We start from the raw sequence: 19105 nt of genomic DNA on the forward strand, positions 1-19105 counted from the left end.
TGTGCAAAATTTAACATGGAGAGTGAATGGTAAAGATTTTTGCACACACAGCATTAAGTTTAGACAACGTAGAACGTTTTTTATCTACATGTTATGGCAGATTATACATTTTACTCACTAGTAATGAACAATATAATATATTATTTATTCAAGGAAGATCTAGATAATTGATTACAGCTTTGGCTGCAATGTCAGGAGAGCAGTGGTATTTCCTTGATATCAATAAAGCATGAACTAAAGGCTATTTTCTGCACCTAATCCAGCCAACTACTTATTGGACAGTAGTTATTCCTCAGGGTCAGCACCACTATTTATAATTAAAGACACATGCATATCACCAGTGTTTGCCATTACTTTCCCTAATAAAAAAGAAAGAAGAAAATGACAAGAAGGTACTGTTTATTAGCCACAGGTGGAGCTGTCGGATTGGATAAAAGATTGGTGCAATGTTTGACTGCACTGTCAGGTGTCCAGTAGTAGTATAGTAGATGGAAATGAATACATTGCAGATTACTCAACACATGATTTGGGTAGAAAACTTATTTACTGATTGTACACTATATTTTATTAGTATTTCTTTGTCAGGTGTATGCAGAAACTTTCTGTCTGTGGTATCCAAGTATTTCCATTGGCCTTTCAGCATGCCTGTGACGCTATGGTTATAATCAATTTACAATTAAGGCATTTAGCAGATGTTCTTGTCCAGAGCAACTTGAAAAGAGCATCTATAATCAGAAGCCTAATAGGTCTACAAATTTAATGAAACATAATTGCTTGGTGTTCTCGTTTCTTTGAAGCACTACATTGTTCTCTTTGCACTCTGCTTATGTTAGGGTTCATACATTTTTTTTTTGTGAGTGTGGATGTGCCTTTTTTGACTATGTATGTTTACAAACTGCACCAGTTTCAGTGAGAAATTAAGAAAGTACATTAAAGGGATTCTAGGTAACTTTAAGGAACGGCAGCCATTGTTTTCTCTGCAGTGTTTTTAATTTCGGTTTTAAAACTTTAAAACGCTCTCAAACTTCTTTTTTGAGGCAGGGAATTTACTTTTAAGATAGCGTTTGGATAGAATTTAGTTGTTTAACTTCATATACTGTATGTGGTCAATTAATCATGACAGAGCCTATTTAAAAATAAAAATTCAGAGAACCGGCAGGGGCAGGCAGTGACACGCATTGTATCCGAATAAAGCAACCTATTTTCGGCATGGCCCGTTCAGAAGTCCCCCCTGCGTCACCCCCTGGTGGTCGGGGAAACGAACTGCTGATGAGGAGGGGGGGGGGGTTGGAGGGGCGGTGTTTGACAACAGTTTTTTTATTTTTTTGATCTCTGAAGTTGCCTAGAATCCCTTTAAATACCACCAAGTTGGTGGAAATGTTTGTAAGTACACTTAACAAACAAATATGATTGTATTCACATTCTGTGCATGAGGCCCAATTGCACCGAAAAAAAGCAAAATGCAGGTGGGTGCTACTTCTGTGTGTGGTATCTGAAGAGCATATTATGAACGTGTGTGTGTGTGTGACCGTGCATGTGCACGGTTGAGTCTTTTAATCTTACCCAGTACTTCATGGTTGCGTAGTTGTGAGGGTGAGTCGATGATCTCAAGGGTCCATGTGCCCTCTGCTCGCTCCCCCCAGCAGTGAACTGTCATGAACTCCCAATTCCTAAAGCCTTCATTAGAATTGTCGAACAACCTGTATAAATACAGTATATATCAGAAAAACTAAACAATCCAATTCCAAACAGGGTTTAAAAATGTGCCGAGAGGGCAAAGCAGGTAGATTTAGAGAGATTTATTTGACTGATTTTATACTTGTTTGGGCCCTTAGGCAACTACCATACACACACAGAAAATTACTGAGGAATTTAAGTCATTTAAGAATGACTTTTTATGGGGTACTCCCTTGTGTCCTTGCCAATGTGAGCGCCGAGTTTGAAGTAGGTTTGTCCCAGATATGCACATGATCATACATGGGCATGACGGTCGAATCTGTGTGCTCTGGACAACCGGATTTCCATATATGCCTATATATGGGCGTATCAGGTTTGTTTATGGTTATGTCTGAGTCATAGTGACATGGCTACATATGGGCGTATCAGGTTTGTTTATGGTTATGTCTGAATCATAGTGGCATGCCTATATATGGGCGTATCAGGTTTGTTTATGGTTATGTCTGAGTCAGAGTGACGTGGCCACTGAGCGCCCCTTTCTAGTTTCCATTATGGTGGAATTGTACAATGGTCAGCACAGGGAAGACTGACAATAAATGATTCACTTAAATATAGAAAGAAAAAAAATAATCTGTATTCAAGGAACCCTGATATTTTTCTGACAGCTTCACAGCAATTCAGTAGCCACCCCCCGTGACAGCTGAAAACTAGTTTCCCATTCCCAGGGGTGTATCTCCCAGAGTAAACTTAACCCAGTGTGCAACTGAGAGAGACAGAGCTAGTGAGGTGAGAGAGAGGTGACCAAGTAAGACAGCAAATACATCATCCATATTAATGAACATTATGTAATTTGAATGCACACCAAAAACACAGCTAAACCTGTGTGTATAATTGGGAGAATATAAACAACAGAGAGGGGGGGGGTGTCTTTAAACAGCTTGCAGTTTGATTACAGCAGAAATCCCTGTGGCTCCTTTCTCGCTCATTCTCACAGGGGATAATAACGAGAGGCGATGCCTAACAGTACATCTACACTTTGGCAGGCAGCCCCGAGTTGCAAATGAGCTCTGTCCTACACTCTGCGCTACACTAGCTATGTGTTTTGCTGGGTTACACAGGGCAATCTACGTGCTTTCACTGTACAGCAGAGGGGATTGAACCATTCTGCTTCATTGGAAGAAAATGAATAGGTAAATCTGGCTGTCAGTTTGTAAATGGTTTTAACAGATAGGTCCATACAGTTACCCTCCAGCTCTAATTCAAGGCAAATGACGTTCCTGACAAGGCTGTAATGTAATGAAGAGGATGCTTTATCAATTCAACTGGAGTAGCAAGACCAGAAAACATTGCCATCCAATATTAGATTAGTCTTAGTGGTTGAGTCCCGAGTGCATGTATTGTATGAATGTGTGTGTGTGTGTGTGTGTGTGTGTGTGTGTGTGTGTGTGTGTGTGTGTGTGCGTGCGCGCGCGCGCGTGCGTGCGTGCGTGCGTGCGTGCGTGCGTGCGTGCGTGCGTGCGTGCGTGCGTGCGTGCGTGCGTGCGTGCGTGCGTGCGTGCGTGCGTGCGTGCGTGTGTGTGTGTGTGTCAATAGAAATGTGTGCACATAAGGTGTCAGAAGGAAGTAGTGCTGTCTGTTCACCGGAAAGACACGTTTTTTTCTGATAAAGGAAGTCAATTAAAACAGTCTTGGAAGGAAACCGTAGTGATAGAAGTAATAACCAAAGCTTTCACAAGTGCCACCAGAAAAGGCTCAAGAGGAAAGTAAAGAGTATAAGAGCATTTGGCTGCAGGAGGAGAGATGGATTTTGAAACGTACTACAACCATTAGGACCCTGGTGTAATGACACTAGGCGGGTTGTCTTTCATCCACTGATATCTGACTTTGAGATTTCCCCAGACAGACATGGAACCAAAAGAGCCTTCTACACTCCAAAAGACTCTTTTTATCCTCTGGTTTTATTCATGAGCATATTAGAATAAAAATCCTAGAGTCCCTGTATGACTATATGACACCACTGGGAGAATATCAACGACGAGGATTGAAGGTTCCTCAGGGAAAGTGGGAGAGAGGAAGAGAGACAGAAAGAGATAGAAAGGGAGAAAGGGAGACAGAGAAAGTGGAGGACAACAGGAGGATGGGGAAAAACAAAACTGTCCAACTTTTCTGAGTGATGGAGAGATGCTCCACTGTGACAGGGTTTTGAGCCATGAGATCAGTATGTGTCCTTCAGATAGTCAAGCCCCGCTGAGCAGGCATGCGTGTGTGTGTGTGTGTGTGTGTGTGTGTGTGTGTGTGTGTGTGTGTGTGTGTGTGTGTGTGTGTGTGTGTGTGTGTATGTGTGTGTGTGTGTGTGTGTGTGTGTGTGTGTGTGTGTGTGTGTGTGTGTGTGTGTGTGTGTGTGTGTGTGCGCGTGTGTGTGCGCGTGCATGTGCATGTGCATGTGCATGTGCATGTGCATGTGCATGTGCATGTGCATGTGCATGTGCATGTGCATGTGCATGTGCATGTGCATGTGCATGTGCATGTGCTACTTCCTCATCTTACTAAACAAATCTGCTAGTTCAACAAATAGTTGCGTGTGTGAGGCTGTCTCATAATAACAAATAAACCACATGTAAAAAATAAAAATAAATTTACAATTTAGCCATTTACGCTCTTATCCAGAGAGACTCACAAAGTGCAAGCAGCATTAACTCCAGCAACCAACAAGAGGGTAAGTGCCGTGGCTGAGTAACTAGAATGTCAAGAAAACTAATACAGTGCTAAAAAGTAACTAGGATAGCAGTTACATGTAGATGTCAAACCTAGCACCGGTTTAACCCATTAAAACCAGGATCTCTTAGGATTTAGAACAGTGCAGCGGTTCTCAAAAATAGCAGATATACAAGCTCGCAGCGAGTGACTTTGTGAGTTTGAATTTTGTTCACACAATTTTTTTCTTCTGGGGGTCCGTGGCACAAAACTTTTTCAGACGGGGGTCCACGCGGCCAAATACGGTCAAAAGTTTGAGAACTACTGATTTAGAAGGCATTTGTAGAATCGGCCTCAGGTTTTAATGGGTTAAATATGTGGACAAGTAACCAACATACATCTGAATAACATAGCTAGCATCTATCTAAATAGGCAACAAGTACTAATCCGAGGAACTTATGTAAGGACTGCTAGGGGATGAGGTGGAGTCTGAAGAGTTTTTTTTTGCTTATTTCCTTTTACTGGTGTCCCTGGTGTCCAAATAGTGATAGCTAACCATATGCCAACGAGAACTGTGTGTGCGAGTGCGTGCGCGCGTGTGTGTGTGCATGTGCGTGTGTGTGTGTGTCTCACCTCTTGGCCAGGAGCTGTGAGCGTGTTCCAGAAGGAGAGAGGAGGTTGATCTCCAGGTCTCCACGTCTCGGGTGGATGATCGTGATCTTGACAACCACGTGCTCCAGGTAGCCCACATGCTGGTCGGCCTGTTCTGAGCACCCTGAGGAGGTGATGGTGCTGTTCATGCTGAGGTCAGCGCGGATGTACCTGGAAGCAGCATGTCCCAAGGCAGGGCAGGCAAAAACACATGGAACAAAAAAACAGGTTTATTCTATTTATTTTCAAAACAATGCGTAGCCTACTATATATTTTAAATATAGCAGCATATACTGTATATTGCATTTGTCTCCCCCTCTGTTGGCAAGAAACTTGCAACAGCCAATTCTGAGTGCTGTTGGCTCAGCAGTAAACAGTTCAACCCAATCAAAAATGTCATCCTCGGGTCGTGTTATTATTATTAGACATTCACACATTGTACATTTTGTAATGAAATTAGACAATAACATTTGGCTATAGTGTTGAAGACTAACATGTGTGACAGTTGTGACTGTGTGCTACTATCGTCACTTCCTGTGTTCAGCTAAAAGGCTATGTACAGTATAGAAGGAATCGTCAGATATGTCACATTCTAGAATCTAGACCTTCCTCATTCACACTGTAAGACAAACTGCAGCCGAACGTTTGAGAGAATGCATTGAAGTAAATGGGAGGCGAGCGGAGTGTTAACACTATATTTGAATTATTGTCTCCGCCAGGCCGAAAGGCATGGCGAGAGAGTATGTTTTACCCTCCGTCCGTCCGTGTGTGTGTCCGTGTGTGTGTCCTTGTGTCCTGTCCGTGTGTTTGTCCGTGTGTTAGCAGCTAATCTCCGGCACCGTTGGCCCGGTCGCTACGAAACTGTGCACACACAATCCCTTGATGCCAATTCAGAACCTCTGCCTCAATTTTTCACATGGGCCTGTTATAGCGCCACCTGGAGGCCGATTTGTGCAAAACCCATTTTTTATATTACTCCTACAGAGTTTATCCAAACGTCATGCAAATCGGTACACAGTATCTCTATAGTCATGTGATCAATACGGATCTGTCCGATTTCCCATATTCCATCCTCATTGGCTAAGGTTGGCTTCCAAAAGTTGCAGGATTGGTCCGTTTTGAACAAAATGCCTCAAATCATGAACGCAGCTTGCGATTTCCGTGAAATTTCACAAACACATTCCCACTAGGCCAAGGAAGAAATGCCACCATTTTTCACATTGGCCTGTTATAGCGCCACCAGCAGGTCTAATTTAGCAAAACACATTTTTGGAACAAAATGCCTCAAATCGCGAATGCAGTGTCCGATTGCCGTGAACGACCTAAGAATAAATGGCACCCTTTTCCCATTGGCCTATCATAGCACCACCAGGAGGCCACAATAACGTACCTGACCTGGCGGAGACCTGTGCTCTGAGGAGCACTTTTTCTAGTTGTGATTTGTGACCTTTTGTCAAATAAACTGTTTATTTGACGAAGGTCGCAATCATTCAAAGATTGTGTTAATTCATCTGCTTGTCCACCCAGCTCCCATCAGCTTCAACACATTCCATTCAACTTTCAGCTCCAGTTTGTCTCAAAGTGCAGTTTAGAAGGCTTAAAACGTGTACTGTGACCTCTCTTTTTTAATAAACTCCTTTGTGTTCAGCTAAGAGTTCCCCACTTTTTGTCCTATCCAGTCAAAACGTTCTACAGCATTTAGTGAAGAGTAGCCCATATCAGAGAGATACTGGAGAAAAGGGGTGGGAGAGGAAAGACATACTGGTGGATTCAAACCCATGCTGTCAAGATTAGTGTCAATATAGATTTTTTTTACAGAAAGGTCTACATAAAGTGTTTGAGATATGGATCTGAAACCACAGATGGTTATAATAAACTTGTATGACAACAAAGTCATGTCCCAAAAATGTGTCATACATCTCAGGGAATGTGCGAGCATGCACGCACACATGCGCACACAGACACACACACAGAGAAATAAACAGAGATGCAATGAGTGGGTCATTTCTTTCTCATGAACATTCAGACAGGATATTTTCCAGGCAGGGGGTAAGCATAACCAATCAATTTACTCCTGGCTCCAGGCTAATGAAAATGGAACTGCTGCATGCACGACACTGTATAGCTTACTTTGTTGTCCCTGGGTAACTAGCAGATCTACAAACTCACAATGCATCACAGCGACGTGAGCTTGTAGAGCTTTTTTTTTGTAAAGATTTATTTTTGGATTTTCTGCCTTTATTGATAGTTTTTTAAGTGAAGATGCACGCAGCAAAGGTCGTCGGGAACGGGACTCTAACCCGCGACGCGCTGCCAGGCTACATTAGAGCCAGTCTGTGTGTGTGTGCGTATGTGCGTGTGTGTTGTAGATCTTGCATTCACCAGTGCTCTGAGTGTGTGTGTGTGTGTGTGTGTGTGTGTGTGTGTGTGTGTGTGTGTGTGTGTGTGTGTGTGTGTGTGTGTGTGTGTGTGTGTGTGTGTGTGTGTGTGTGTTTGTGTGGTACCCAGCATTCTGTGTATTCAGCCAGCCTGATCTCCAGAGAATACCGTAACATTGCACGGAACAGTGCACTTCATTCCGTGGATAGTCGCCTCGGAACTCCCAAATTGCGTGCATATGTACGGCGAGTCCCACGGTGGGCGTAACCAGTCGCAACACGGAAAAACCCGGAAGCAGAGCAGTCCCCACAATAAAATTTACGATTCTGTGCCTATCGGTACATAACTCAAACGGCGCTGAGTAGGCACAGGCGAATGTCCCACCGTTCAGGACGGCAACTCGGTCGCCTTAGCTCCCTCGGTGGTCCTTCACGGGGGGACAATTCGCCTGTGACTGCGCGCCTCCGAAATGGTTTTGTCACAAGGCAGCGCCGTACCATATGCACGCAATTCGGGAGTTCCGAGGCGGCTATCCACGGAATGAAGTGCACTCGTTCCGTGCAATGTTACGGTAATCTCTGGAGATCGGATTCGGGAGTTCCGAGGCGGCTATCCACGGAATGAAGTGCACTCGTTCCGTGCAATGTTACGGTAATCTCTGGAGATCGGGTTGATTCAGCAGTCAGTCACACAGATAGAAAACACATTTGACAAATACTATGGCTGAGGTCTTCCAACTTTAAAGTCAGGCTGCAGGTATTTCTTGACTGATTACCCTACTTCTTTTCATGATGTTAATATGATTTATTACTGATGAAGCAAATAAAAAGCAATAAGAATCTATTTATACAATAAATTCACTTCATTGTTTGTTCTCACAATTACACGTCATTGCATTGTTTCCAACATATGGAAAACATAAGAAGAATACTTATAATGCATATTTTTCTCTCAGAATACACAGCAGAGGTTATACTTTGTCATGGACAGTGACGCACTGAGCCTTGATACACCGGCCCATGCAGAGAGAACTTAAAGGCGTCCAGTATCACTGAAAGCAAGCTCATTCACTGCATTATCCATAGCATTCATGTGTTCAGTAAAGCAATATGATGGCACCCACGATGGCAACACAACACAATAATAACAAAGGACCAATGCCAAAACACATTAGCATTTTCATTATTACAGTCTAACGACTTTTTACAAGGACGCAAAGGACAGACGAGGCTTTGTGTCGGCATTTCGGGTGTTGAAAAAGGAAGTTCTGAACTCACTCTTGATCCTGATTAACACTTAGCATAATGTAGCCTATTATCTCTACTGATTACAGCTACAGAGAAGCAAAGTAGAATTGTATTCCTTCCTTTATAACACAGCATGAGGTGCAAACCAAAGACTATCTGATGTTACTTGTAAGCCATATTTGTTACACTGCAGCCCTCTGGAGCTCATGTCAATAGATCATCTATAAGACTCAAATGACTGCGGCAGTGCAGGCAATGGTCCACATTGTAAACCAAGGCAACAAGAATCAAAGTGCTGCAGTCATGAATCATTAGGTTTTAAAAATTGGGAAAACAATAATCTTTTATTTACCCTATAGGCTAAATTTATGATGTAAACGCTGGGTGTCATAAAGATAGCCTATTTTCTGAGCAGCTCCAGGAACAATTTACCAGTGGCGATGTTAGATGATCTTACAACACATCCCCTATTGTTATTTCCAGCCAAATGGGGCTCTGTTTTATTGCCGTTTTCCAGTTACAACCTTTTGCATGGAGATGGCCACACTGCAAATTCCTAATCACCTAACCAATCACCATCCCCCTTGAATCGCTTTCTGAAAACCATGAGACACTGTGACATACAGTGTATCCCCTGCTGTTTCAGTCATGCCCCAGCGAGCACCATTAAGCCACATTTCTGCCATCAACGTTCCCTCAATATTCCTCTGTGACAGCAGGGAGAGGAGTGTCATTTCTATCACGCTCACAAACTGCGTTAACAGCTTCATTTCAACTCTCTTGAGAACCTGTTTTGTAGTGCAGTGGAACACAAACATTACGGTAGGGGAAAGAGGACAAACACAAAATGATGAAGATTGTCTTTTCACCTGTAAATTGTTTCCCAGTTGTTGATTAGCTTCTTTTTTTTTTTTGCTGAACTCAGCAGCCACTACAATACATTAACTTACTGCACTCAAAGATATCAGGGCCTGCAAAAGCCCAAATAAGGGAATACACAGTATTTCACTGTTTTCCTGGCAGCACAAAGCCCAACAATGACTAGAAAGAAAGAAAAGAAAAAACTTAAGTGTGCAATGTGTTCTGTGTCTGTCATGAGGAACATTTCTGAGGAAGTTTGGCAACCATTTGCCACTATAAAGACTCTGGGTGGAGTGAAATATTGTCTTTATTAAGAGGCTATGAAAACAAACATCTCCAACATTTTGTTTCTCTCAAGTATGTGCTAGTATGTGCAACCCCAGTGGTGGAAGTTTAATGTCCTCTTAAATCACCAGGACAGAAAATAAAAACGTAAAAACGTTGAATACAATTCATCTCCATTTGAAAAATTACAGAAAACGCTGCATAAAACATTACATATTTCTTCCACACTACAACGCTGAGAATCGGTTGTGCAATACTGAAAATCCCCTTTCAAACTTATGTATTGTATCCACTTCAGATGGGATTACTTGTTTACAGTTTTGAACGTGGTATAAATTAAATCTCAAAACTACAAGCTAACAATATGTCGTATCACAACACGTTCTTGTGAGCTTGTACTGTATAACTGCCATTTTGCAATTATTTAATAATAAAAAAGAAGTAATTGGAAAGATTTGGACAATATTCCCAATATAGGGATGCCAGGGTTAACGTGGTTAATATACATTTTGTGATATTATCAAACATAAATATCAAACACATCAGACAGGCTACATTTCCCAAAAGGAATGGCATGTATTTAATTCAGTCTGACCAGAAGCAGGGATTTAAAAAAAACACCCCCGGTGCCCCCAGCAAATTGAACCCTGCCATGCACCACTCCCTACCCCTCTCTTCCTTGCTTTGAAGCTGGAGCTACAGCACGCCTATAAATGGTGTGAGCTCATAACATTTAGACATGCTCCAATTACTTACAATGGCCTCTTGATGGAAATAAATTACTCTAATTACAATACATAACAGTCAGATACAGTCTCTCAAGTATATGAGACTGGAATTTATTACAAATGCATCACAAGCAGTTATATGAGGGTGTGTAACGAACGCCCAAGGGGATGATGCGAGGGAATAAATTCATTATTTCAGTAATTGATTATAATAGTGTACTTCTTCGAGGCTCAGTTTAGCCGTAGGTGTCTTATATTATTAAATGAAGGATAGACAATACAGTATAGGCTTTCTAAAGGTGAAGCATTATGAAGATACAACAGCACTAAGCATCTACTAGCCGCAAGCATGATGTGGAAATAAATCAGAGAAACCTATTAACAAAGTTTGTGTTTATATTACATTTTTATGTAAACTACAACAACGCATCATCCATAATAGGGTTATGGGATTATTTTGTTTGTTATTTTGGCTGACAAATGCTAAGGCTTTTCAGTAGGAAAATGCACCAATTAAATAACATACATTTCCTGTTGGTAATATTCACAGCACCAAGAAGCAGAAAAAGGAGCAGAGGTTAAGACCACGGGCGGTATAATGTCAAACAGATACCCACTCAGAACTCTGCTGGATAGTAGAGTGCTGCACTGGACCCGCCTGCATGATTAGTGACCAGTCACATACGCTCCCACCCATTATGAGGAATTCCACCCGCAACAATGTTTTCTATTGAAATCCTGCTGACTCTTAGTTGATTTCATAATTAGCGATCGCTTATTAGACAAACCAGTGTGTTGATCAGATTTAGATGCACTCGGTTCATTGGAGGATAAAGCATGTATTTGGCTATCCCAATAATAACAACACACACGTGCGCGTGCACGTGCGTGTGTGTGTGCGCGCATGTGTGTGTGTGTGTGTATACATATGTCACAGGTAAATTGGCATTCCAGGTAAATTGGAAGGGGAGTGCTTGTTTTTAGGCGCGGGGCTGCGAGAATAGAATAGAATAGACTTTATTTGCCATTTGCACAAGTGCATAGGAAATTTTGGAGCTCAGCTCCCAGGGTCAGCATTTTAAAAAGACAGAAAATACAGAGAAAACATACAGTACATCCTACAATCCTACATATATCCTACCACACTCCCTAAAGTCCATATCAAATATAAATATAATAAGCACGTCATAGTCTAAAAAACAGTGCAAGTAGTGGTGCAATTCATCTTATCATGATCTGTCCTAATTTAGTTCATCTGCTCTGATTCAGTTCATCTGTCATATTGACTACCGTCCCTAATGTCCTCGGCTACTAAGCGCACAGTGGCAGGAAAAAAGCTGTTAAAAAAGCGTGTTGTGTGGGTGGAGATGCTCTCTGGCCTGTGGTGTCTCAGGTTATGTCCTGAGTCCCTCCACACGAACAGAGGGTGAGCAGGATGATGTTGATCCTCAAGGATGCTCTGTGCTCTCCTCCTACAGCGCTGTGTGTAGATTGTGTCCATGGCAGGGAGATCTGCTCCAATAATCCTCTCTGCAGTTTTGATGACTCGTTGGAGTGATTTCCTCTCAGCTTGGGTAGTGTTTCCATACCACACCGTGATACCGCTGGTGAGGATGCTTTCAACGAGTCCTCTGTAGGCCAGAGTGAGGGGCCGGGGACTAAGTCCGGCCTTCTTCAGCATCCTAATGAAGTACAGCCGCTGCTGGGCTTTTTTCACTGTAGCAACAGTGTTTTCAGTCCAGGTCAGATGTGTTGACACATGAAGGCCAAGAAACTTAAAGCTGTCTGCCTGCTCCACCTCTGTCCCCTTGATGGTGAGGGGTCGCAGTGTGGGAGGTCCCCTCCTAAAATCCAGAATTACTTCCTTCGTTTTGTCCACATTGAGGACAAGGTCATTGTCCTCTCCGTAGCTGATGATGTTGTTCACCTGTTCCCTGTACCCTGACTCGTTTCCTCCTCTAATAAGGCCCAGGATGGTTGTGTCATCGGCATACTTTATTATGATGTTACTCTTATGGGTGGAAACGCAGTCATGTGTGTACAAGGAGTAGAGTTTGGGACTTAGGCAGCAGCCCTGAGGAGTTCCAGTACTAACCGTGAGCTGGGCTGAGGTCTTATTTCCCATCCTCACCACCTGTGGCCTATCTATCAGAAAATCCAATATCCAGTTGCAGGTGGGTGTAGGTACACCGAGGTTTGCCAGTTTCACAGTTAGCTTCATAGGCTTAATTGTGTTGAAAGCCGAGCTGTAATCCAAAAAGAGCATACGTGCATATGTTTTACTTTTCTCCAGATGTTCCAATGTAGAAAGGCGAGGCTTTGATGCGAGGACGACAAGAACAACATAGCAACCAGGAAATGCAAGCACCAGCTTCAGTGGCGCACTTCGATAATCATTGGACTCCCCATCCACTACTACTGGGACCCTGCGTTTGACTCCCGCTTGGGACATTACTTTTTCAAACAACCGCGGACTACTTTTTTTCGCCGATAAAGTATAGTTTTGGACCATGACGGAGGCGCGCCGACTCAGCAGACCTTGAGGCCGAGGAGTCGCGCCCAAGCGCCTCCAGGCCACGCAGAAGTGGCTTATGGATTAGCCTTTGCTCTCTGTGGTCGTTCTCACCTGGAACGTCGGTCAGACAAGCGTGTGCAGGTGTGCTGGGCTGGAACACTCCTCCACTTCTTTGCCTCCACCACCATGGCCTCCGCATCCACCAGTCCAAAGCCATACAAGTGGCTTACTGAAAGAATTGACCCACACAGATTACACAGCATACTGTCCCTAATTAGAATGGCAGTGTTGCAGCATGTCCAGTTTTGGTGCTCACTAGCTGTCATTACAAGGACACAGACAGGTGAAACCACTGAGTCAAAAATAAGGTAAGCCTAGTAGCCTACATCAGAACTTAATTTCCACAGCCGTCTCAAATATTGTACATCAGCATGGTGTGTGCTTGATTTAGTAGACACTGTAAATTATTAACCTCTCCACGAAAGTATTGTGTCTGTTTGTTTGTTTTTGATTGAGTCCAGGCTAAAAGGATAACACAAAAACTAAGTCGAATAATTGTGTTGGTAAGACAGCAATATGATTATCATCAATATCAACAACATCATTGGTTTAGAGCTCCCTTCATTTTTTTAAAAGATTTATTTATAGGGCCTTTATTTATAGGACAGTAGACTGACAGGAAAATGGGGAGAGAGATGGGGAGTGACACGCAGCAAAGGTCATCGAGATCGGGCTTCGAACTCAAGTCTCCATGTATGGGGTGACTAATTAATAGGAAAAAAAAAATTCGGGTGAACTATCCCTTTAAGGTCTTGCATGGTTGAGTGGTTAGTACTTTACCCCTGTGTCCTGCTGCGTTGGTCTTCCAGTCATTGGTTTTCAAATGGACAGGTCTGGAGGTCTTCACTAGCAGGTGCTGTACATCTCTCCATGTGATCAGCGGGCTGCAGTACACAGTAATACTTTATCTATCTTGGCAGGACAGACTGGATGGTCTACTTGCTTTTGACATGGTGATAGTGATATAATTGCTGAAATTTGAATAGGTCTATCCAACTCAACCAACTTATATGGTTGCTATAAAACATCATTTTTTACTGAAGACGGTGGCACTCCTAGGACGAATATGTGCCAAACAGCCTGACAGGTATATCATGATGCTGAAGCTTCAAGGATGGTGTTCGCTTTTTACAGCGTGCTTCTGCAGTAGTCTAGCCATCTATAAGAGAGTCTGTCTGTCTGTCTGTCTGTCTGTCTGTCTGTCTGTCTGTCTGTCTGTCTGTCTGTCTGTCTGTCTGTCTGTCTGTCTGTCTGTCTGTCTGTCTCTTTGGCAGTCCCGACACTTGTCGCTGCATGACAAGCTACAAAAGTTACAAAATAAAGTTGAGCTGGCTTAAATGTTTTTCAGCACTCCAATGACACTATGAAGCGTCATATGTTTCACCACTTACACTTCCCTCTATCTCCACACATTTCCTGCTAATTCTTGCCAGGTGGTCCCTGTTCTTTTAACCAAAGCCTTTATATTTTCCTTCATATTGTTCTCGTCGCTCTCACACACAGTTGATGATGACAATGCTTCATTCAGGTTGTTGCCATGGAAGCAGAACGTAAGCAGATCTTAAGCACAGCTTGCCACACTGTCATTCAACACTTGAAAAGAGAAACTTCTATACTTGCTGTCATGAGTAATGAAATACCATATTATATTCCATTGCTCCAGACAGAGGCTTGAGAAGCATCAAAACACATATAAAACTTAATTGATGCCTACAGGCAGAATGGAACATAAAATAACACTGAAGGTAAGGCGTGAGCAAGGATAAGTTCAGTTTTACAAACTTTTAAGTAAGGGATTGGGGAAATGTGCTACATTCACGGAAGATGAGGAATTGCCTTTGAAAGCACCACTCATAAAGCGAGCTTCACTTACTCTCATCCGTTACAAACCCGACATGAGGGCCTCAGTACATCATTCATATGAACTGAATATTAATAAGCAAAGGAGTTACACTGACAGACTGTAGTGAAGCTATGAACTATGGGGCTGCCATCGCCATTCAAACATAAACATTCCATGAGCATCTCCCTAAACTCATTTCTCCACTAATTAAGGAGAAAGATGAGCAGCAATCTCAAGATATAAGACTTCATAAACAGAACAGCGGAAGACCGAAACAGATATAGGGACAGAGACAGAAGACAGATGGTGCAGGAGAGAGAGAGAGAACAGAGGAGGAGGATGAGAGTACTGACTTGGCCTCCAGAGCGAGAGCGATGACCCCAGCCACGATGGGAGCGGAGACAGACGTTCCAGTGTGGCTGTCAGTGCAGCGATGGCGCAGATCAGTGGTTACCTGCGTTACAAAAACATTCAGACCTTGTTTTAGACATTGTTTCCCTTATGGACATTTTCACTGTGGGTATGTACAGTATACTGTATTTCAGAATTTTTAAATACTATATGACAGGCTGTTGATGTCCATTTTCATTGAATTGTTGATGAAGCCCACAGTATACACAAAACAATATTATGATATAATCTATACTTTTTCTGCAATCTTACATTTCCCATGATGCAATTCATGGGCAAGCATCAGCCTGGCATGCCCATACGACATGAAGTCAAAATCGATATTTGTCCATACATGCAGTGAACAAGGGCAATGCCACAGCCAACAATGGTAGCAGCTAAAAACCAGGAGGGTTTGTAGTTTTCAAATTCACAGATTGTATCCCAGTGACATCACTATGGTAACCTTTTTGGCACAATATCATCGTTCCGTTTTATGACTGCTGATGGAACATTAGCCCTCCAACAAATATACAGACATAAAGTTGAAAATCGGGACAGTGTTCCATTAAGGGTCCTACATGGAACATAGTAAAAGTCTGTTTATGCTGGAGCACCGAGCACATAACTGCTGCTTGTTAAAAGTCATGACGGATGGGAGAAGGACAACAGAGAGATACTCCGTGTGGTCAACCCTCCACCAGCCGACCTCACTACTGGCACCTTCACCCCAGATATTGCACTAGAGAGCAGGTCCTGCTGTACTCTGTAAATATTATGTTTTGGTCTGTGTGTAGAGGCACACACAGAGTAGGCCTGGACCACAAGTAGAGGTAGAGGGACAGGCAGTCTGTTTTAAATTTTAGTATTATTCTGGCTTGGCATCATTCTAAGCATGATCTAAAAGCTTCAGCCTACGCCTTTTCAGTCAAGCAGTTTTGGTGCTGCTTTGTTTTTGTTTTTAATTGTTTTGTCTTTTATTGCACGAAATGCCATATGTTTGTATGGATTATGAGTTGACCGAAATAAACTTTAACTAACTAACTACTTTGTGGGTGGCACAGTGGTTAGCACTGTTGCCTCACAGTAGGAACACCAAAAGACCTGCATGTCAGGAACATACTCGGGCTACTTAGAGCTGAAGCTGGTCCGTGCTTCTTCCTCTCCCCCAATCATCACCACCACTTTAGCTGTCCCTGTGGACCTGTGTGGCAGTAAAGCTCTCTACGGCGGTCCTGGAGCAGAAGATAGTCCTTGGCCTCAGTGATGAGCCTCTGGCAGCCCTCAATGTTTACCACATCAAGAAACTCAATCACATCGTGGAGGTAGAGTATCTCAGTCAGTGTTGGAGAGTCCAGGATCACAGAAGGGTAGGAGACAACCTCCTTCATCTTGTCCCAGACTCCGAAGGTCAGGTTGACCAGGTGTTTGGCCATGTTTATCAGCGCTCCTGAGACCAGCTGTGGGTCTTCCATGGTGAGCAAGACTTTCACCCTTGATTCATGTATCACAGATAGATGGACTTCGCCGTTTCCAGGAAGCCTTGAGCTGGCTCCACCTCACTCCCCCCAACCCGCCACCCCGCCCAGAGGATGCCCAGTTCCTTTAACCCATTGAGACCTGAAGCCGATTCTACATGTCTCCTAAATCTCAACAGTTTTCTGAAAAACGTATGTTTCTATATCAGTGGTGCTCAATCTTTTTCACGTCAAGGACCCCCAAAATGATATGTATTTGGCCGCAGACCCCCATCAAAATATTTTGTTCCAGGGACCCCCAGAAGCAACGATTTGAGTTAAAAATGTTCGCTTTAAAAATATATATATTCAAAGATTTGCACACATTTTCACGATTTTTCAAAAATAGCAGATCTACAAGCTCGTAGCGCGGCACTCGGTGCCGCGCTATGAGCTTGTATATCTGCTATTTTTGAATAGCCCAAAGTGTAAAATAATGCTTTTCAGCTCAAATCTAAAAATGACACAGTTCCAGGTCTTAATGGGTTAAGCAGACATTTCTCAGACACTGTATGTGTGTGTGGGGGAGATACTCATTAAGATGTTAGGCTTTAAGGTCCCTTGTCCCTTCCCGCATGAGACACACGGGTTCGAATCTCATGCGTTACATGTGATACAGAGAGGAAAATACTATAATCTAATATTATTAGAACAGCATTTCATGTACTCGCTCGCACTGGTGATGTTGTTTTCATCTGGTGTTAATGTTAAAAGGGAATGTGCTTGCATGTATACTGTACATGCAGGTGTACGTTTGCGCACATGAATGTGCATGCATGCTTGGTACACTGACTGCAACTATCACCCATCCGTCACGTATATCCAGTACTCACTATCTTCCGGTCGTAGAACTCTCCACTGCTGTAGGTAGTGGCCAGGGTGGAGCTGCAGACCTCCAGGTACCAGGGTCTGTTGCCGTTCTCCGTGGTGCTGGAGATGGAGATGGTATAGATGCTGTTGATGTAGCCGTCGCATGAGCAGTGGTCACCCAGCCGACCACCGTTACCTGAGGCCCAAACAAAGATGGACCCCAGGCCTTTCCGTCCCTGTGTGACGTAAGTAATGTATGATCCCACACAAACCCACTGTATTAACAGTTGTACCAATGCTGTATACACAGCAAAATCCTCAGTGTTAACCCATCGGGACCAGGGAATGCATCTGTGTCATTTTAGATTTTAACCACTTTAACCATTTTTTTATACTTTTTAGTTTTTTTAATCTTGAAAATGTGTGCAAATCTTTGAATATACTGTACATCTTTTTTTAAGATTTTTTTTTACTCAAATTTTTGCTTCTGGGGGTCCCGGGAACAAAATGTTTAGAGATTGAACCACTGATATTATAGCAACCTAAGTGTTTCAGAAAACTGTTAGAATTTAGAATCCCCAAAAGCAAAGGTTTGAGTTACAAATGTTTGCTTTAAAAATATATATATATATTCAAAGATTTGCACATATTTTCATGATTTTTAAAAAATAGCAGATCTACAAGCTCGTAGCGCGTCTGCTATTTTTGAATATCTAAAAATTACAGATTCCTTCCGGTCTAAATGGGTTAATGGGTATGTGTGATGTAAGAGTTTGCAAATGTAACATTTGTAAACTGTTACACTTGTTTTTTTTTGTTTTTTTTTATTAAACATTCAACTGTATACTTTGGGACAGGTGTCATTAACTGCGTGTAAACCTTTTTGATGCCCATCTCGAAGGCTTGTTTGGCCAGAGGCCCGGGGCCATCCACGGTCTTGCCGTCGTCATCCGGCCCCCAGCTGGCGCTGTAGATGTCAATGTAGTCAGGTCTGATCCCCAGAGACTTGGCCTCCACTATATCAGTCACATCTCCATCCAGCATACGAATGCCTGTGCATACAAGCAATATTGAGGACTATAATATGTAGTCTGCAGTATTAGTAGCCTGCAGCATTAATAGCCTGCAGTAATTTACTTTACTTACTAGTACTTTAAAGCAGTTATAAATCCTCTAACTTTTGAAGGATTCACCAAGGATTTACCTTAGACAAAGTGACTGAGAAAAATCTTTGATCTATTAAAAATGTTCACCCAATTCACTCATTATGCCTCCCCCCAATCAATTTAACAACTTTAACCCCATCTGAAAAATCTTAGATAGTGGTCCATGGCCAGATACATAGCAGTTTGGGGGTCCTTGGCATGAAGATGTTTGAGAACCACTGTGTTGCACTTATGCATTTGGAGTCACAGTCGCTTCTTTTCACTTGACAGTGAGGAGTTTCA

At 42.8% G+C, this 19105-nt stretch overlaps 1 protein-coding gene across 2 annotated transcripts in view; it reads right to left on the reverse strand.

Annotated features, from left to right (window-relative positions):
• Window positions 1-19105, reverse strand: part of pcsk6 (proprotein convertase subtilisin/kexin type 6) — a 57006-nt gene that overhangs the window by 19521 nt on the left and 18380 nt on the right. For both annotated transcript variants that reach the window (XM_080428345.1, XM_080428344.1), the window contains 7 exons: window positions 18537-18709; window positions 17681-17893; window positions 15294-15394; window positions 13878-13981; window positions 13149-13266; window positions 5005-5193; window positions 1564-1700 (listed from right to left, as the gene is read on the reverse strand). In XM_080428345.1, the coding sequence (XP_080284471.1) occupies window positions 1564-1700; window positions 5005-5193; window positions 13149-13266; window positions 13878-13981; window positions 15294-15394; window positions 17681-17893; window positions 18537-18709 (1035 nt within the window). The remainder of the gene's footprint in view (window positions 1-1563; window positions 1701-5004; window positions 5194-13148; window positions 13267-13877; window positions 13982-15293; window positions 15395-17680; window positions 17894-18536; window positions 18710-19105) is intronic.

Source organism: Gymnoscopelus braueri (assembly GCF_963280865.1).
Source record: "Gymnoscopelus braueri genome assembly, chromosome: 1".
Lineage (NCBI taxonomy): Eukaryota > Metazoa > Chordata > Actinopteri > Myctophiformes > Myctophidae > Gymnoscopelus > Gymnoscopelus braueri.